The sequence below is a fragment of the Hemicordylus capensis genome, chromosome 3 (genome assembly GCF_027244095.1).
Source record: "Hemicordylus capensis ecotype Gifberg chromosome 3, rHemCap1.1.pri, whole genome shotgun sequence".
NCBI lineage: Eukaryota > Metazoa > Chordata > Lepidosauria > Squamata > Cordylidae > Hemicordylus > Hemicordylus capensis.
In genome coordinates, this window is record NC_069659.1 from 236,038,070 (window position 1) to 236,059,343 (window position 21,274).

The window sequence follows — 21,274 nt, forward strand, 5'->3', positions numbered from 1 at the left end:
AGATCCAGTGACCATGGAGCATCATTTGAGTGGCTGTTCCTTGCAGGTTTCCTGCACAGATTCCACAAAATTCTGTAGCCAGTCCTAGCTGCCTCAAAGGTTTCTCAGCTGCTGCTATGACTATTTATATACTGCTTTTCAACAAAAGTGCCCAAAGTGGTTTACATAGGGAAATCAATAACAAACTGCCCTGAGCCAATTTTGGAAGGGTGGTATAGAAAGTGAATGAATGAATAAATAAATGAATGAATGAAAATAAATACGATGGCTCCCTGTCCCCAAAGGGCTCACAATCTAAAAAGAGACACAAGATAGACACCAGCAACAGTCTGACACACCCGTACTACATGCTCCAACCAAAATAATGAATGCCTCACAGTACCATCAATGTGCACGAGCCTTTGCAAAGCATAAGAGGTCAGGTCCCTGCCTTGAGAAGCTTACAATCCAAAGTTTGGCACAGGGAAGACAGCAGAGGACAGGAAGGGCAATGGAGGCAGGGGTAAACAGGGGAAGAATAGCGAGTAAATGCCTGGGGAAAAGATAAGCAACTAGGTTTAGGCATGGCCCATTGTATTGAGAGATTTGTCAGTCAAGCTGTTACTAATCAGGGCCATTACCATCTTTGAGCTCCAGCCATTTCAGCACCTCTTGCAGAGAGCACAGGAAGAACAACTCGCCCATTGAGATTTTGCAGAGCCCCCCGCTTCACACATTCCTACACATTTTTGTGTGAATAACTGTGTTAACGTTCATTTTAAATGTGAACCTGGCCCAGGTCCTCTCAAACTCAAGGTACAGATGGGACGTGTACTACTGTACATGTGTAGTACATAATGCGAGAACAGGGCTCAAATCCTCACCTTTCCCAGGAATTCAAATCGGGTAGTTAACGTTTCTGTGTTGCACATTCAGAGTTAGCCTAAGCTACGCAAAGACATTCTTATTAGTAACAACTATGAATAAGCTTGGATTTGGGGCTTGCTTTCCCCCCTCAGGGCTGTGTCACATGTTACAACACAAAAAAAGGCCTTTCTGCTTCCGTTCCACATCTTTTGAAGGGCATTCTAAAGACTGACAACATGCGGTGGACATAGCCCCACAGCTGTGATTGGTCAATTCCCCCCCCCCCACACACCCCCCGTGTTACTGTGTTTTGAGACATATGAATCATGAATGCCTATCAAACATTACATAAAGGGTGTGATCAATGCATAGTGGAAATGCCAGGACCTGTGTCTCTATGTAGTGTAAAACCATTATCGCTGGGTGTAATATGTATCTTGCTTTGCATATTGAACTAATAGAGGGTGCAAAACACACACACACACACACACACCCATCAACTTGGTGTTGAGTGTGCTTCAAGATTCTGTAGTCAAACACAGTGGCTGACATACTGTGCAACATTATGCACGTAGTGCAATGTAATGTTTGTGCAGTTGCACAAGAGTGAAAATTGCACAAATGGAGTTGCTTGACACCGCAGTCATAAATAACCACGGCACTGTTGCGCAAATTCCATAATTGTAACACTTACACAACAGCGCAAACATTCCGTTCCATGGCATACAATACACAGTATGTCAGCCAGAGACAGGCACTGAAGATGAAAAAATTGTTGCCACAGCCTGTGATCTCAGCTTTCCTTATCCAGCAGAAACTGAATCTATGCCATTTATACCTACCTCGTAGACAGACAGGAGTTGGCCAATCATTTTGAAACGTACCTAGGATTTTAATGTGCAGCATTTGGAAGGATGTGGACAAGTAATATTAGCACTTGGTCAATACCCTTTTTAATGAGCAAAGAATAAACACTTGCACTAGAATATCTATCCACATCCTTCCTTTGAGCTAGAACATGATTTCTAATTATGCACCTCAAGTATGCTCCATGCTAAGCATTCATAAACTGTACATACTGCTCAACTTAGTTGCAGGGTTCCATTCAGGCAAGGTTTCCAAACATATCTCTGAGATAATTCACTTTAAAACGACACATCTATTTATTAAACAGTTTGCCCTTAAAAAAAGTCCATATGAGGCATTAGAATACTACTCAGCTTGAGAGGAATTAATTCCAGATCTGTTTATCTCCACTGTGAATTTTATTTAGCAACTTAATCCAACATTGTTGAATTAATTATACTTCATGCATTATAAAGGACTGAACTTATTAAATATATATATATATTTAAAAAGGAAGCGCATACAATTAGAAGAAATCCTTTCTGACCTCATTAAAATAAATTCGATTCTGGCCTTGACCTCTTAAGCAGTCACTAGAACGTGCAGTTTGCACAGGCATTCCGAGTGACACAGCTGAAGCAGTGGCACTGAAAAGGTCGCTCCACCAAAGTGACTGGGGAGAAGAGGGGTTGGACTGGGAGGCAGCACTAACCACACTGGCCCAATACGGTCTCCAATTTCGGGGGGATGGAGGGGAGCCACTGCCGGCTGCTTAAGGCACCATGTGGCTTGTATGTACTCAGTTGTGAATCCAGTGGCTGAAGGAAATTCCATGTAGACATGCAATCCAGAAATCTGTGTTGTAAACAGGGAGAAGGAAGCTTCTTCCCTGTAAGAGTGCCTGTGTTAATTTAGGAGGAAGCGGCAGTTCATTCAAATTATGGGAGGAAAGATGTATATGTGTGTGTGTGTGTGTGTGTTTTAATGAAATCTACAAGCCCCACCCCTGATTCCTTTCTAATTTTAGCCAAATCATGCCCCCTGTCACCCCCCAGAAACAGTATCTAAGGGGACTCTTCTGTTCTGATCTCAGTAATTCAAACACTGTGGGCAACTGGGCTTGTGAAAAAAACAATACTGCCTTATATACCAAATCAGACAATTGTTCCTTCTACATCAGGGCTACACAACTTTGGCACTTCTGCAGATGGTGGACTACAACTCCCATCATCCCCAGCTACTGGCCATTGCTAACTTGGCAAAGAGGCACATTTTAATGCGGTGATTCTCTTTATTTAGCAGTGGGAGAGTAACTGGCCCTATCCACCCCCAGCACAGTACTTCCAGTGATTGTTGCTGGTGTCTATCTTATGTTTCTTTTTAGATTGTGAGCCCCTTGAGGACAGGGATCCATCTTATTTATTTATTTACTTATTATTTTGCAGTGTATTATTTATTTATTTATTTCTCTGAGTTGTTTTTGGAAGGGCGGTAAAGAAATCAATCAATCAATGTCTGGGACGATGGGAGTTGTAGTCTAATAGGAGCTGGGGGCGCTTCTTGTTATTCTTTTAAGTGGAGGTGCCAGGGATTGAGCTCGGGACCTTATGCATGCAAAGCGTGTGCTATACTAACATTGAGTTATGGTCTCTCCACTCCATTGAAATAAGTGGGAAGCCCACTCAGGCAGGTTCTCCATGGAACTACTGGAGCACACCGAAGACCCTGAACTAAGGCAATCATGCTATTCTGGTGCTTTCAAACAGTATCACTAGAAGAATATCTACTCACTCACTCACAATGTACCAGTTCTCAGACTCTTATAACCTTACCTGTGCTGAGCATTCAAATCAACCCTTCTGGTTTTAGTAGGAATACCCAGCAGATAGGATACCACGCGAAGTGGCAGAATCTGGCCCCAAGTAATCAAAACCCAGCTATATTAATGTCAACCTCAATAAGGAACTAGAGAAAAATCAATACTAGACGATAAAAGGACAAAACTGGTCAGGAAAGAAAATTTATTGAAAAAGCTTCTAAGAGGAAACTGCAGACAACAAAGAATAAAAATAGTACTCATGTCCTTCTAAGGCTTTAATATTCAACATGAAGTGTATTGCTAAGTGCATAAACAGCATCTTGGTTACTGTTGTTAAAAATAAAAATGTCAAGGAGCTTTTAGATGTACTTCTTTCCTTTTCGTGGCAGAAGAGAGGCCTCTTTTTGGTGAACAAGCTGAGCACACACACACCCCATCCAAAAAGCCCTCCCTCACAGCCACTGCTTGTGGCAGGGGAAGATCCAAAAGGGCTCATATTTTGGTGAACTGAACACCTCTGCAAAAGTAATGAAAGTTTCTGTCTGTGGGAGTGCAGCACTCTCAGGATGAGACCTCAACTCATTCCACCTGTGCTCCTCTAGGTGACTGGCAAAGTCAAGTCCATGAGTGCCTAAGAGCCTCAAAAGAGGCTCTTAGTAGCTGAAGAGTGCAGGTAATGACATCAGGCAGCCAGTGAGAGAAGAAAAGGTACAACAGGAGCACAGTGGCTCCATATTCGAAGAGTGATCATTAAAATAAAAATTTCTGTGCCACAAGAAGAAGAAAGCAAACTCGTAAATGTGCCCCTTCGCCATATTGCCTACCATGAGCAAGACACTTTCAGGTACCAACCCAAGGCAAAAGGTCTTGGCTGAGCCAGTAAACCCAATCCCCCCTCTGCTGAAGATAACTATGCTGCCAGGACTGCTGAATGTAGACAATGGTGATCCTTCGCTGAGAAGCAGTAAAACGTGTATACCACAGCTCCGGACCTAACAACTGACAAGTGCACATCTTTTCTGTCTATCAGAATTCTGAGAAATAAAACCAATTTGGTACAACTGTCCAAATGATGCAACTGATCCCTCGTGCAGAAACCTCTCTCTCTCTGCCAAAGATAGCGGTAAGAGTGTTAGTGATTGGGCCCTTCACATGACCTACCTTTCCCCCATTCGTCGTTTTGTTGCTGGGAGTGCACTCCGCGCTCCCACAGGATCAGCCCTGCTCCGTGCAGCGCAGAGCAGGATGGATTGATCTGAGGCCAGGACTCATTATCCTGGCCTCCATGAATCCCATGAATGTCCACCTGGACATGAATGTCCACCTGGACATGAATGTCCACCTGGACCTGGGTGAGTCCCCGAAGAGACAGGCACTCTAGACGCCCATCTCTGTGTGTGACTGGGCTGGAAGCAGCCCATGCTTGCAAGTAGCCAGGGGTAAGGGAGTGCTTACTCCCTTAACTTCGGCTAACAGCCGGGGTGAATAGTGGGGGTAGGCGGTGCTGCCCTGCTGGGATCGGGCCCAATCCTGGCAGTTCTCATGCACAGCTTAACCCGGGCAGGGCGTCCCTAGCCTGGTTTAGGCTGCATGTGAGAACAGCCTCATTATTTCAGCCTTGGGAAGAGTTACTTGCCAAATTACCTGTGGTGAGAAATAATCATATCTTGGCAACCAGAGAAAGGACATTTTGTAAAAGGAAAGTGATTTGGTTCTAGAAGCCACCAGTATGCCACAGCTGATTAACATTACTTATCTGTGGGAAGCTGGGCTATTAAGAATTGTGGGTTGGTGCCTCTTGTGAATTTATTTTCAGCTGACTTGAAGCCTTTTGAATATAAATGCTATTGTTCCTTCTATATCCAGCGTGAAATTTTCTATAAAAATACTAGCCAAATAAAATAACTTATTTGGTCATGTGGCTGTTTTTTCAGTGGGCTCAGATCACGGTGGATATGCAAATGCTGACACTTGCTGTTCTAAGGTTGACTCGCAAGGACAGGATGACCCTGTCCAAATAAGAGGACCCATTTGAATCCTCATCATATTGTATATTATGCAGTTCTGATGACATCCATGGAGCAGATGAATTTTCACTTCAAGAGAAATTGAGCTGCCCTGATGTTGCATAGTAACCAGAGCTGTCTGTGGAGAATCGTTGAGAGAGGTAGACTGAATTCAGCTGCACTTCTCCAAAGCAGAAGTTCCCAAAAAGCTGAAAGAGAGAAGTTAGAACTCATGAATTGCATTCAAAAGGAAAGGAAAGAGAAAAGGCAGGTTGAGAGTCCCCTGCAAATCGCATTCCCAAACATCATTTCATTTTTCTTCTTACCCAAATTAAGAAAACACATAGAATAGCATTTTAAAACAACGCAACTTTAAAACCCCTCATGACTTACCTGAAGGTTTGTTTTTTGCCGCATGCACCTACTCATGCATGCCATGGAGACCTTCAGTGGAGGCCCTCCTTCAAGTCTTCCCACCTCCAGAAGTCAACCACCCCCAGGAGGTGAGTGGCGCAATTCCCACCTCCAAAAGTGGTGACCAGTGAGAGGGCCTGGTTTGGCTGTGGCATCCCATCTTTGGAACACTCTCTCCAGCAAGGCTTGCCTGCCACTCACTCTTATGTCCATTGGGCAGTAGGCAAAAACCTTTATTAAAGGGCTTAGGAAGATAAAAAGGGTTTTGCCTGCTGTCCAATGGACATAAGAGTGAGCGGCAGGCAAATAAACAAGAATTGAACTTGGTTTTTCATTTGGTTCTGTGGTTCCCCCACTACCACCACCACACACACTCAGTCACCCTTGCTGCTTTTTATTATGTTGTTATTTTATGTTTTATTATTTTAACAGTTTTATTGTTAGCAATATTTACAGAAGGATGGCCTATACACACTAATTCTCCCCCACCCCAGCCTCTAAACACATACTATGGGCAAAATTCTTGCAACACCTTGGTTAAACTTGAAATTTTGTAAGGCTGCCAGAGGCCACTTGTAATCACTCCACAGGCCAGACCTGGCCCATGGCCCACCAGCTGGCCATCTCGGTTCCTGATATTTCATGCTTCTTGGCTACACACTTCTCAATAAAACATAAAAGGAAAAGTAACACAGGGATCTGCCCTCAAGATTAATTTTTGCTTTATTCTCTAGGCTCCCTACAGCTTGAGATATAACTGCTGCTCCTTCATCACACAACACAGTTCAATGACCATGTTCCACAGCCGATTTCAGGTATAAGATCAGAGCCCACTCTGTGTGTGTGTTGGTATTGAAGAAGATACAGATGCTGGCTCAGAGACAAAGCTGAATTGCGTTTTTACCTTGAGATCTCATTCTTCATCTGGGCTTGCCTGTAATAGTCTTTTAACCCCACTCTTCACCAAAGATGGGCTTCCCTTTGGTGAAAGCTATTGTGTAATGTTCATGACAAATTAAAATGAATTCATTTAATTAATGTAGGCCAACCTGCACTCTGGAAGTAGCCACCTTTGGCTACTTTTATCCCAGAAAAAGAACAGTGAATCAGACACAGAAGGCTCTTTGTCCCAGTTCCAAAAACGTGTGTGCTCTTAAGACCCTTTTCCTTCAACAAAGCCTTTCAAGGGCACTTGAAAAAAAAACAACACTATTGAAAGAGAGTTCAAGAGAAAGCCACTCCAATGATTAACACTGTACAGGAGACAGATGAAAATATGACATCAGAATACATTATAAAGAGAGCCCAGGAATATTGCTCAGAAGAAGCATCACGTTCAAGTGCTTTTCTCCATTCCATTAAGAAGCAGGAAATTGCTCTGCCTTAAAATGCAAGTAATGCCTTTAGAAAACCTTTCAACAAATACACTAATTTCAAACTCGGTTTAATGCTGCTGTGCCAAGGGTCAACAAGGGCTGAGTAGCTTAGCTTCCCCGGCACGGAGACCTTAAAAACTCATATTCCAGCTGACTTCTTTTGCAATTTATATCTGTCCCTACAGACCTCAGGTCAAGATGGGCACATACAACTCTTCCTGCCATTAATGACCGCCAGTGGCTTTGAAAAATCTACAGGTTCATTAAGCCCTGCTCATTCAGAGCCAACAATCCATTGATTCTTCCACATGTAGCCACTGAAATTCAAATATCTATTTGGCAGGGATAATTTTATTCATGTATTTATTTAATTTAATTATTATTACATTTCTATACCACCCCATCCCGCAGCTCTGGGCAGTTTACAAAACCAAAACAAAATATAATCATTTTAAAATCAAACTTAAAACCATATAAAATCTAAACAATTCAAACACAGTTTACAACAGTTAAAACAATTTAAAAACCCTGGAAGGCCAGACCAAAAAACCAAAGTTTTAAGGGCTCTCCTAAAGGCCAGTAATATTTCTAAACCATGAATTTCTGCAGGGAGTACATTCCACAACCCAGGAGCAGATACAGAGAAAGTCCACTCCCAAGTTGCCACCAGACACACCGGTGGTAGCTGGAGTCGGACCTCTCCAGAAGACCGCAACATCTGGTGGGGATCATACAGAAGAAGGCATTCTCTAAGGTAACCCTTAGACATAACATAATGTTATGTTTCACCTCCTTCCAGAAATGTATTGAGTTCTCTCTAGCACTGATGATCTCAAACTACTTTTTAAATTGACTTTGGCCATTTGTTTTATGTCTCTATGATCCATTTATGTAAATCAGAATTTCCCAAAATGGAGTGCCTGACCCCATAAGAGTTTGCTAGAGAAGCCTAATAGGGAGACAGGGACTCCACACAGATGACAAATTAAGGGAGATTGCAGCTGCTGAGGTCTCCTGCCGTACTATTAATCTTGCTGCAAATATATGGGCATGGCAGGCATCCCAACTGGGATTGTAAAGGATTCTGAGCCTCCAGGGAGATGGGGCTTGGCCAAAAAGGAAGAGGCAGCTGAAAATTACCTTCTTGTGAGAATCATCTCAGAACTGTGGTGCACTCTCTGGTAACCTCTAGGCTTGACGACTCTACGTGGGACTGCACTCTACGTCGGACTGCCTTTGTATGTTGTTTGGAAACTTCAGTTGGTCCAAAATGCAGCAGTTATTTGGTCTCTGGGGTCTCTCAGAGAGACCCTATTATGCCTATTTCAAAACAATTGTTTTAGCTGCCAAGAACTTTCTGGGCAAAATACAAAGTACTGGTAATTGCCTTTAAGGCCCTGAATGTCTTAGAACTGGGTTAACTGGGAGAGTGACTTCTGCATGATCCCCACCACTCATTAAGGTCATTGAGAGAGGTCTGTCTCCGGATGTGGCCAGCTTGTCTGGCAGCAACTCGGGAGCAGGCCTTCTCTGTAGTCGCTCCTGGGCTGTGGAATGTGCTACCTAGAGATATTTGTGGCTTAACAGCCATATCAGCTTTTAAAAGAGCTCTTAAGATGCATTTTTTAGCCTGGCTTTTAATAATCTTTGACTATTTTAAATTGTTTTAAATCATTGTTGCTTTGATCATTTGTTTTATTGTATTTATTGTTGTGAACCACCTAGAGCTTTGGAGTCAGGCAGTTAAATAAATAAATAAATAAATGTTCTTCAGATAAAAATTACAAATTTTATTTTCACATGCATTCAATTGATGCTGAAAGGTTTCTTCCCAGCGTTCTTCCACAAAAGAGCTATAGAGTATGACTCCACAGCCACAGACAGCAATACTGGCTGACATATTGTGCAGCATTCTATTTGCTTTTTAACTGAACATGTGCACAGTTGCACAAGATTGCTTATGCACAAAACACAAACATTGCACAAAGGCAGCTGCATTATGGATGGCGATGGGTCTACTGCTCAGTGGTAGAGCATCTGCTTTGCATGCAGAAGGTCTCAGGTTCAATCTGAGACCCCTGCTTGAAACCGTGGAGAGCTGCTGCCAGTCGGTGTAGAGAATACTGAGCTGGATGAACTAACAGTCTGACTCAGTATAAGGCAGCTTCCTATGTTTCAACTACGGGCATGTTCTGTTAAAATGGAAACAGAACCTTATGCAATCTATTATGCAATATGTCAGCCACCGCAAAGCATCACTACAAGCGTGTGTGGTACTGACAAGATTGCCCAATATGGTATTCCAACAGTCAAGTGTAGTTGTCCTAATTAATAATTTTTTGACTTGGCTGTTTATTATTATTATTTTATTTAAAACATTTATACTCCGCCCCTCCAGTACATTACTGCTTGGGGCGGCTCACAACATTTATACAACAGTTACAATATAAAACCAGACTACTGAAATTAGCCAAATTAAACAAGTTAAAAATCCAAGCTAAAACCTCAAAAAGAATTGAAGAAACTCTAGGTATGAGTCCTACAACACACACACAGAGTCTGCAGGATAGATGTCGAAGCCATTCATAAAACACGGTTCCATATGGCTTCACTGTGGTGTCATAATCAGTGGGGGAAATAGACGTGTGTGAATCCACATGACATTAGGGTTGGTCTTGAGAAACGTAAAGTGCTAAAACTTTACCAAGACAGTGCTTAGAAGTGCAACTTGCACTCAGAAAGACCTGGAGCTACATGGGAGGCATGTAATGAATTAGGAATAATTAGAATTCTAGGGCAATCAAGGTTTAAACAATGAGGGCTCTACTTGTATTTGTTCTTGTTAAGACTAGCAAGAATAAATTTTATTGAGACTTTAAAAAGAAAAAAGAAACTATTTTAATGTTATATTTAAAGCACGGCAAAATAAAGATTTTTTTAAAATACTAAGATAAACTGCGTTTTACACAATTATAAAAATGAAATATCCCAAATGAGGCTCCAAAAGCTTATGCTCACACATTCAATATATTTTTAAAAACCTCATAGATAAGCAATCACTGGGTGTATGTATGGGGTGCTTTTTTATTTTTAAACCACTTTGAGTGTAATATTTAGAAAATAATTTTCTGTTGACTGCAGCAGTTTTGACAGGGCATGTACTTTGTATTCAGTGGCCAGAAACCAGATTTTAAGACTACACCTGTTTTTATTTTCCATATATTTTAAATAAGTAGCTCTCACTGGTCCTCATAATCCTACAATTCTGCTTGCTCAGCAAACAGGATGCTCTCTACTCTGCCTACACAACAGGAAATTGTTATGTCAGGTTGTTTGTGAGCCTGAAGACGTTTTCAAAGTAAGGAAATATTGAAGCATTTATTTGCAGCAGGAGGAATGTTGCAGTTTGAACTTCTAAGGGGATTAACTGCCTCGAGACAAGCTAGAACAGGAAGCAAAGTTCCTAAAGGATATTGCAAATATATATTTGAGGGGGGGAAAGCCAGCCCAGCTTTTTCTGATAGGGATAGTTTCTCTTTGAATACAAGCTTTGCATATATTAACAGAGCGCTGTTTATTGCAGGACTTCCCCTACCAACAAAACAACAACAACAGAAGGCACAACAGTGAAAATAAAAGGTGGTTTGTGCAGCCGCTGGCGGGGCAGGAAGCAGTTCCCTTAAGGAGCAGGTAAGCAGGTGCATACCTGCTCCACTACCACCCTACCGCTTTTCCAGGCGCGGCACTTGATCTAGCAAAGGCCACACGCAGCTGCAGTGCTGTTCCCTGCGGACACGCCAGCCATGTGTGTGCCAACGCTGTGTCCAGCCTGCAGGACACAGCGCTGCAGCTGTGCATGGCCTTTGCTACATCAAGCACTGTGCCCGGAAAAGTGGCAGGGCAGCAGTAGAGCAGGTAAGGACTTGCTTACCTGCTTCTTAAGGGAGCCGCTCCCTGCCCCGCCGAACCAGTTCGGCTGTGAGCACCCGAGCCAGTTCGGTGCTTCCCAAAGGAGGCGCTGGACCAGCTCGTGCACATCCCTAAAATAAAACCAGCTTCATTGTGTGGCTGCAGCTGTAAAGCTGCCAGACAGTCTGCCAACTGTACCAAATGCCAAAAGAGCCAGATAAAGTCAAGAGGCATCCCTTTGCTTTGCCATGCCATGTCGGAAATGTAATTAAGGAGACTTTTTTTCAGTCCTGTATGCTTCACCACCCTGGGATGTCCAGTAACACAGCACTGTAAGTATGTTGCTGCTGCATAAAGACTCCTTTTTTTCCTAGGTCAAAGGAGGATTTCAGGACTGGGTGTGCCATTTTGAACCTTGCAGACCAGATGTGCAGTGGGCTTCAACATGCAGTTGTTCCACACCAAGCTTTGTAAGGCTTCTTTCCCTCAATGATTGCTAGGCTGTTACATGGAAAGATCCTTGCCTTCCCCTAGCTCACTTCCTGTGCCCCTCATGGAAACTTACGGTACCCAGCAGAGAGCATGGAAAGTTCTCTCTCTGCATTGCACAGGGAGTCAGCAGCTATGAGGTTCATGGAGTGCTGGGTGTGCTGCTTGCCAGGAATGTAGCTATAATTGAGCGGATGGGTTCAAAGAACCCAGACCTCCAAGCTCCTGAGGGGCCCCCAGCTCCACCCCTCTCTATCTTCTTCATTATTTCCCTCAGTCCGAGGGCCTGACAGAGAGAGGAGTGAACATAGGCCCCCTCTCCCCTAGCTACACCTCCCGCTCCCTACATTCAGTAGGCATCGCTACTCCATAAAATATTTTTGGAATAATTACTCTATAAGGCTGGATAGAAACGTCGTATAGAAAAAGGAATTGTATCACATTTACCAACCCTCTTGGCCCTGTGTCAGAGGAGCCCAGCTTCTTCCCACATTCACAATACAAAATGGTAGATGTATTTAACAATGATCTGAGCGCAGACTCAGTCAGTCCTGATCTCCACCCTTCAAACAGGCTTTCTGCCTTTTTTCTTTTTCTAAGCATCACTTCTGTGTTTATTCAATTAAATGTTGTTTCATTGCCTTTTCTTTTTGAAGCACTTAAAAAACAAAACAAAAACAGATTGCCAAACTGATCCAGGGATGAGGAGGTGAGTTTGTGATCCCAGAGACACCAGCCACCAGTCGGCACCACACACAGTCTCTGCGACAAACTTGCAGGACCAGTTTCCCCTGAGCTTAGCCCTGAAGAAACAATTGTTTAGAATAATGTAGCCTCAAAAGTCACCTGCTTCTAAAGATGGGTGCTACTTGATACGTTAAAAAGAAAGAAAAAGACAGAGAAGAAAAGAGACAGTGAGAGCACTCGTGTGTGTTTCCCACAGAGAACCTTGCTAGAACAATTGATTTTTGGAAAGGTAGCTGGCTGTACATTAATCACAAACATAGCACAAGGTTTAAGGGACAGCCACAGCCGTTTTGATTCCTGCTTGCACTTCAAGCCTTTATTATTATTTATTATTAAAACTTGTATTTTAACCCTTCCAAAAGGCTCAGGGCGGTTTACATTAAAACACCATTAAAATCAATTAATCATTAAAACAAAAATTATAAAACATAAAACAATAATCAACAATTAAAAACATCATAAAACAACAATTAAATAATCAGAACAATTTAAAAACAAGTCTTAAAAAGCTGAGAAAGCCTGGTTGAAGAGATGTGTTTTCAGGTGTTTTCTGAAAATTGCCAGAGATGGGGAGGATTGAATCTCAGCAGGGAGTGCATTCCACAATCTCGGGGCAGCAGCCAAGAAGGCCCGTCTCTGTGTAGCCACCAAACGAGTTGGTGGCAACTGGAGACAGACCTCCTCAAGTGACCTCAATGCCTGGTGGGGCTCATAGCGAAGAAGACACTCTCTTAAATACCCAGGGCCTAAGCCGTTTAGGGCTTTATAAGTTATAACTAGCACTTTGTATTTTGCCTGGAAACCTATTGGCAGCCAGTGTAACTCCATCAACAAAGGAGTAATGTGGTCTCTCCGAGATGACCCAGAGACCAACCTGGCTGCCGCATTCTGGACCAACTGAAGTTTCCGGACTACGTACAAAGGCAGCCCCACGTAGAGCGCATTACAGAAGTCCAGTCTGGAGGTTACCAACAAATGTACCACTGTTTTGAGGTCACTGATCTCGAGAAACGGGCGCAGCTGGCGTATCAGCTGGAGCTGATAGAAAGCACTCCTGGCCACCGCCTCAACCTGAGAAACCAGGGAGAGGTGTGAATCCAGAAGTACTCCCAGACTGTGAACCTGTTCCTTTTGGGGAAGTGTGACCCCATCTAGAACAGGTAGATCAAAATCGTCTTTGACTTTTATTATCTCATCTCCTCATTCCCTCAGGCTTCAGCTGATAGGAGCCACTGGAGACCACAAGTAGGCAGATGAGGGCAACGCAACGGGGTAGTCAAAAGGCACAAGAACACTCTCAAACACAGCTAGGAAAGAGGAATTTGGGAGCACAGATGGCAACATAAGGTCTCTGATATCTCAAAGCTGATTTCTCTCTTTCTTTTAAAAAAAAGGGCTATTGTGACCCTGCCTTCTTAGCTTATGTTTAATTAGGGGCACGTTCTACTTCACATATTTTGGAAATGTTGGTTTTCATGAGAAACTATTTCTTGTAAGATGATGTTGGGAAAGGGCTTTTCTCATACCTTCCTTATCCTAAAAAAGAAGGGGGGCAGTAGGATTCAATACGAAATGCCAAAAGAAAATATCTATGGATGTGAAACAAGCAACTATTACATGCATCCGTGCCCTTTTCTATTCCCTCCAGGTCATTTTTGCCACTGAATATCTCACCTAAAAGAAGAAGAGGAAATTAATGCTGGTTCTACACCAGGGTTCTTTAATGCTGCTGAGACACTGCTTTTCCACAGCTAGCTGGAAGTGGATCTCTCATGCAGTTTTGTATAGCACTTAATATCACACTGTATCCTCCATTACAAATCCTGCAATGTTGGTGGTCCCCAAGGCAATGGCAAAAGTGGGCAGTGCATTCCTGCACAAACCATAGAAAGTTAAAAAAAAAAAAGTGGGGGGAGTCAAAACATTTGCTCATTTGTGTGCTTTGTACTAGCACAACTGCACTTCGGAAAGAAAAATGTTCAAAGGAAATGAACATTTTAAATAAGAAAAAGGCAAACACTGGCTGTGGTCAAGTAAGTAATGGGGGAAGGAACACCTTGCAAGTCTTGAAATGACAGAGGTGCAAGGAGGCAAGCCGGTTAAAATAAATTTGATCAGCTGTTTGATGGGGAACTGCAGGGGGCTGGATCTCGTCCCTGCTCCCTCAACTCAAACAACTAATCTGTGGAATTTGAGCCTTTGGGGAGGGGCTCCATGGGTGCAGGAGATGGGTGGCATTGCACTAAGGAAATGCAGGGCGAGCAGGGCAGAATTGCAGGGCCTCACTGACCACAGCACCAACTGCCCCATAGAGCACTCTTTCTGCCAAGTGCTTCAAAAGCTCTTGGCCAGTCCTCATGTGAAAGACTGGCACTGCAATTGTGGAAAAAATCAACGTAAAAAGATGAGAAGACCAGAGGGAAAACATTTGGATGCCCTCATTTGAACTCTGGATCTGGATTTTCTGTAATAACTGAATGAACAAAATAATATTGTTTCACTTAAGTATGTAGTACACCGCTCTGGGCTCCTTGGAGGAAGAGCGGGATATAAAATGTAAAATAATGATGATGATGATGATGATGATGATGATGATGATGATGTCCATTCCGGAGAAAAAGCACCAGTGTGGAAGCACCTGCAGAAAGGCTCAGATCGATGTACAGACCGAGTAGTAGCCAATGTGAAATATGAGAACCGAGCTCAGGAATTTGACTAGAATAATAGGAAACAAAGTGGGGTGATGGGGGTGGGGCCTACAACAGTAATTTATAAATCTGCACTCTCTGGAACTACCTTAAGGCTAAAGGAAGGCTTTAAAAATAATACTGTAAATGAAAAGACTTCCGTGAGAGTGGAAGTCAATGGCAATCTTCCACCCAAATTTTGCATTTCCGGGATTTACAAATCTAAAATGATGCCAAGGGAAGATCTACTCTAAAAAACATTAACACATGAGAAACCAGATGCTTTCTCGCTTTCTTTAAACCCTACAAAACATCCAGAACTAGAAACGAGGAATAAGGAAAGATTTTTTCAGGCTTTCAATATTCCAAGCTGATGTCCTGAAACAAACTCCAAATTAGTAAGCAGCAGCTCTGTACAGAGCTAAAAGCACTCAGGAGTCTTATCAGGATGTACAGACCTATCTAAAAAAAGATGATAAAATCTTATTGAACGGTTACAGGACAACCTCCCCTCCATTTTGAATGTAGCCTCTATACTGAGTGAGACTGTTGCAGAGACAAAAGCCTGGTGCCAGAAGGGTCAACCTCTATTTGGAGCAAAACAGCAAAGTCATGCAACCTGATCTTGTGCAGAGAACCTGCAAAAAGTGTAGAGCGCACTGGAAGGTCCCACATTCTAAATGGGGCTAAATTTCCATTTTGGAACAAGAAGATCCCAGGACAATAGCCTATCCTGGTAGACCAGAAAGCTATACCCTAAAAGTAATCAGAGCCACTTCCAAGACACTCCATTAGATTTGGCAAGCTAGCGTCCACTTGTTCTGGTATCCCCATCTGAATAGCTAACTTTCATCCATGCATCTTTCCTCTGACTCAGCAACAGAAACCATTGTGGGGAAAAAAACCCCCCTTTTGTTCTAAGCTTTCCCCACCTCTGCAGCCTTTGAACTCTAGCTCCAAAGAATACCTGAACCAAAACCCTATCAATAACCACTGCTTTTAGACAGGCATACATTTTTTCAGACTTGGGACTGTGGTGGCAAGGCCTTCTCTTTTCTATCCAGGATCTCTATGCCAAGTGCCTGTGCTTGCACTTAACCCTCTGCAATTCTCTAAGGGCTGATGTAATGCCAGAAGTTACATTCTCTCTCCTGAGTGAGATGCCTGAAATTCTAAGCTGATTGAATTACTGGACATGGGCAATAGCTTGCAGGACACCCTACACGGGACTGCCATAGGCATCCCTAGATTCCTGAGCAGAATCCCTGAGGCTGGGGCATTGCAGGTGTGGGCTTGCAGCAGGCTAACCCATTCCTCCTGACTGCCCTAGAATCCCAGTGCTTCCCATGACTGGCAAACAGCATGCAGTCTGCCCTCACTCCCCCTGTTGGAACTCAGCCCAGTGCCACACTGGCCGCAGGTCTCGTTTGATCTTGGAAGTAAGGTGCCTGCCCAGGCAACCTCCTTGCCTCTGCCGCCCACAGTGAAGGATTTAGCTGTGGTGTGGACCCTTGGACCTCCCTGCTGACTCATTCCTTTGGTAACACTCGGGGATGGCCCAAGGCTAAAGGGGGCCCCAGATGAAGCCCGCTCGCACACCATCACCTGCGTGCACCCAAGCCCACCCAGGCACCACCACCACGCCATCACCTGCCTGGGCACCCTCCTGGCCACAGCCTCTGCCACGGTTAAAGTGGGCAGGTGGGTAGTGGGTGCCAGGGAGCATGCACCTGCCCTACTCACCGCTGCCACCTCTACCGGCCTCTTTGTGGCAGTGGTGAAGAGGGCGGGTAGGTGAGTGATGAGAAACATCTGCCCACTCACCTGCCCTCCTCACTGCCACAGCCAAAGCACAGGGGTGGAGACCGGGATGTGTGTGTGTGGAAAGTGCCCAAGCCTGGGTCCCACATGACTCAGGTGGATGCCGCCTCTGCCTGCTTTGTGCCCTAAGTGGAAGTTGGCCTACAGGGTGGGCCAACCCTGACAACAGAAAAGGTATAAAGACTGGCCCTATCCACCCCCAGCACAGTACCTCCAGTGACTGTTGCTGGTGTCTATCTTACGTTTCTTTTTAGATTGTGAGTCCTTTGGGGACAGGGAGCCATCTTATATTTATTTATTATTTCTCTGTGTAAACCACCCTGAGCCATTTTTGGAAGGGCGGTATAGAAATCAAATCAATCAATCAATCAATCAAATAAAAAAAAATTTCTCTTCCCCCTTCTCTCTCGTTCTCTGCAAAACTTTCCAGTTTCATTTCCTCTGCCACAGCAGGTTTCTGTGAGCTCCACCTTCCCCTCCTCCTTCCTCTTCCCAAGAACGGCCTTCAATCCCAATGCTGCAACCAATCTGAAGCACCCAGTTTTTGCACTGAGATCTATTCCAAAATAAACTTTATTTCTAGCCAGCAGTGTTCCAATGGGTCACGTGAACACAGGTGCATTGGAAAAACTAGTTTTTGAGGAGTTGCCACTCAGGGGTGCACCTAGGTAATTTTGGTGCCCAGACCTGAAGGGCTTCGGAGTGCCCTGCCACAAGTTAAAATTAAAAAGTTATGGGTTTTTTTAAAAGTCAAACTTGAATTTTTTTGAACCACAGTGCCAAAAGGTCCCGGGGGGGGGGGTCCAAAGGACCCCGGGGGGGGGCTCCTGCCACCACCCCATCCTGCCATTGCCCCGTGGCGCCAAACCATAGTGCCGAATCACAGCACCAAACACTTCAAGAATTCTAGCCGTGCAATGTGCGCAGCTGGGGTATGGGGTGTGAGCGGGGGTGAGCCGAGCAGGCTTCCCCCACTCCCGTGGGCAATTAGAATAGAGTGTCAGCTAACTGCACAGGAGCCCAGGAGTTTCCTGGCAGTTCTCAAGGGCCGCTGGGCCGAATGGTCAAGCCCAGCAGCCGCTCCCGCTCCGCCCACCGATGCCACCATGGGAGTGGGGGAGGCCTGCTCGGCTTACCCCCACCGCGTACCTGGGGTGGCTAGAATTCTTGAAATTTTTGGCGCTGCAAGGCATCGCTGCAGGGCAGTGGCAAGCTGGGGTGGCAGCAGGAGGCCCCCCTGGACAATGGGGGCCACGGCCTGGGTCTCCAAGGTCCGGGGGCAAGAGAGCCTCTTCTGCCACTGCCGGGAGAGTAGGCTCAGCAGCCTGTGCACCTGCCACAGAATGGAGTCAAGACTGAGACCCGGGCATGGAAGCCAACTGCAAGGGAAGTTTCTAATAGTTTATATTAAAACTATTTGGGTGGCTTTTCATCGTTTTAACATTGTTTTCCATGTTCAATGGTTGTAATGTTTTAACCTTCTTACTTGTTGTTTTTATTGTTTTGTTGTAAACCGCCCAGAGACTTGCATTTTGGGCGGTATACAAATATGTTAGGTAGGTTGGTAGACAGATAGATAGACAGATAGATAGACAGGTAGATAGGTGTGGCCAAGGCAGAGGAGGGGCAGCCTCTGAAGTGCACTCCACCTCAGCCCCCCTTAGTACAGCCGATAGTCCGACCGGGTGGGCTGGGTGCAAGTGCAGTAGGCGTCACTGCTGGAAAATCGTTGGCTGGCGCCGGTGCCCAAGCGGGAGTGAGCAGCAGGGAAGGCAGACTCAGAGCCTGTCTGGGCAGTGGGCAGCCTGGCTGTGCGCAGCTGACTGGGAAGTGTGAACAGTGAGCACATGAGGGAGTTGGGGTGGCAAGGAGGCTGGCCGCAGGCAATGGGTGGCAGGAGGAGTCACAATGGTGGCAAGGGGTTGCATAGATGTGAGGGACATTTGTGGGGTGCGATAGGTGTGTGTGTGGGGGGGGCTTTGTCAAGAAGTAAAGAATTTTGGTGCAGCAAAAAGGTTTGAGGGGGAGGGCAACGTTCCTTTCTTGAACACAGGCCTCCTCTCACCTTGTTATGCCACTGGTGGTGCTCGTAATTCTGGGCATGCTCTACTGGGTGGATAGCTGCCTGCTTCCCCAGCTAGTCGAACCACAGCGGTAGGGAAAAGAATTTCCTCTAGCAACTGAGTAATTCCCCCCAACTTCAAAGCATCGTTTCCTGGGCAAATTGGTCTCCTGAGCCATGAACATGCAACAAGGGTGTACCCATGTCTTATACCATGGCAAGAAATGAAGGCATGCCCTTCCTCCTGCTGATGCTCCCCCTACAACTGGTATTCAGAGGCATCTTGCCTCTGAGGCTGGAGTAGCCTATAGTCCTCAGACTAGTAGCCACTGGTAGACCTGTCCTCCATTATTTTGTCTAAGCCCCTCTTAATGCCATCCAGGCTGGTGGCCATCACCATATCCTGCAGCAGAGAATTCCATAGATTAATTATGTGCTGTGCAAAAAAAGTACTTCCTTTTGTCAGTCCTAAATGTCCTGGCAATCAGTTTCATGGGATGACCCTTGGTGCCATGGTTTAGTGTTATTGACCAAATCATTATTTTTGAGCAGCTGATTATAGCAGAATAAAGGCTGTTGGATATTCAGATTAGATGGGAAGATGTAACTGGGATTAGATGGGAAGATGTAACCGCCCTGAGCCATTTTGGAAGGGCGGTATACAAATCAAATCAAACCAAACCAAACCAAATCAAAATCAATCAATCAACTGGGACCAGCCTCATGGTGGCAGGTCCTGTTTCCCTTTCCCTAATACTGACTGCAAATGATCCCTGTAGGATTATTTATATTATTCTTATGCACTTTACCTTCTTCTGAGGCCATATTCTATCTCATATATTATCCAGGAAATGCCCAAATGCTCAAAATGGAAATCTGTGAGATCATCAATATAAAGAATACATGCCACTATGGCCAACTCAGTGAGTGCAAATGCATAAGGTCCATCTAATAAGTAAAGCTGTGCAATCCTCCTCTAAAAAGAAACTGCTTCTGAGGCAGTTTTGGTGGAGAGATAATCCTGTTGTGCTTAGAATAGTAAATGGGGAGACTTGCTTTGCAAAGGGGAACTGAAAAATATATTGCACACAAAAGCAAAAGTCCATGAGAACAAAGTCTGGGCATCACAATCAAACCTAACTCTTTCATATTGTCTCAGCACATCCTAAGCCGCAAATTATCTAAGAGACAGTCTTCTCCCATGTACCCCATTTCAGTCTCTAAAACTCATTAAGAATGTCCTCTTAACACCATCTGTGTGGCACCATGTTCTGCCATAGAGATGTGCTGATAGGCCAAATTCTTACTGAAGTAGCAAATTTATGTCTGGGCTTTATTGCTTCAGACTGCAGATGTGAGCTCATATTACTGAATGTAATAGAAAAATCTTTCCTTCAAATAGAAACCTAGATGTGCGAGAGCTAGGCCATAGTGTCTGCTCCACAAATACAGAATCCCCTCACTTGTGAAACATGACCACCATCAACTGCTGGAACATGTTGAGCTCAGTCTAGAGTGGCCATTTGAGTTTCACTGCAACTGCTTCTCAAAGCTATGCCAAAGTGTAAAGAGACTTTATGCCGAGTGTAAAGAGACTGTCCAAGCTGAGCTAGGGAACGTCAGTCCAGCTGACACCCAGCCGCCCCTCAAATGCAGCTATCACAAGCTCAAAAGGTCAGGTGAGCGGGCATTCACTCACTGACTGGGATGTCAAAATGATGAAGGTACATCTTCAGCATATGGGAAGCTAAAATTTGGTATGCACAGAATCATAACCCGCCCTGATCACAGCAGAACATGTTTATCTCTCTCCATTAAAACTCAGAACAATAAACCAATCTCAAAATATCAGGCAGGCAGCACTCCATCACAGGACAAGCCATGCTGCAGACAGGATTGAACGTTGGCCTATGGAAGTTCTCTCTCTTCGCATACTTGAAGACTCAGACTGGGAGAGGGAGAAGAGTTGCAGTAGTTGCCGGGGATGTATCTAAAACCTGCAGCAAGCAAACTTTAACTTCTGTCATTTAAAAAATCAATATCAGTTTTATATTTCTGCCCTGAAACTTCAGATGGGTTATAAACAGTGTGTGTGTGTGTTGTTGTTGTTGTTGTTGTTGTTTTCAAGAGCACATTTTAACTAATGTTTTAAGAAAACTTCAAAACAAGAATTCTGTAAACACGTTCACTATCTTTTGCGCTGCGCATCTGAGAAACACTCCCTCCACTCCTGGCTGCATCTTGCTTGAGGC

At 44.5% G+C, this 21,274-nt stretch overlaps 1 protein-coding gene across 9 annotated transcripts in view; it reads right to left on the reverse strand.

Moving 5' to 3' along the window:
- Positions 1-3,699: 3,699 nt before the first annotated feature.
- ASCC1 (activating signal cointegrator 1 complex subunit 1) overlaps positions 3,700-21,274 on the reverse strand; it is a 97,922-nt gene continuing 80,347 nt past the window's right edge. For all 9 annotated transcript variants that reach the window (XM_053307508.1, XM_053307503.1, XM_053307506.1 and 6 more), the window contains one exon: positions 3,700-5,726. In XM_053307508.1, the coding sequence (XP_053163483.1) occupies positions 5,610-5,726 (117 nt within the window). In that variant the 3' untranslated portion in view covers positions 3,700-5,609. The remainder of the gene's footprint in view (positions 5,727-21,274) is intronic.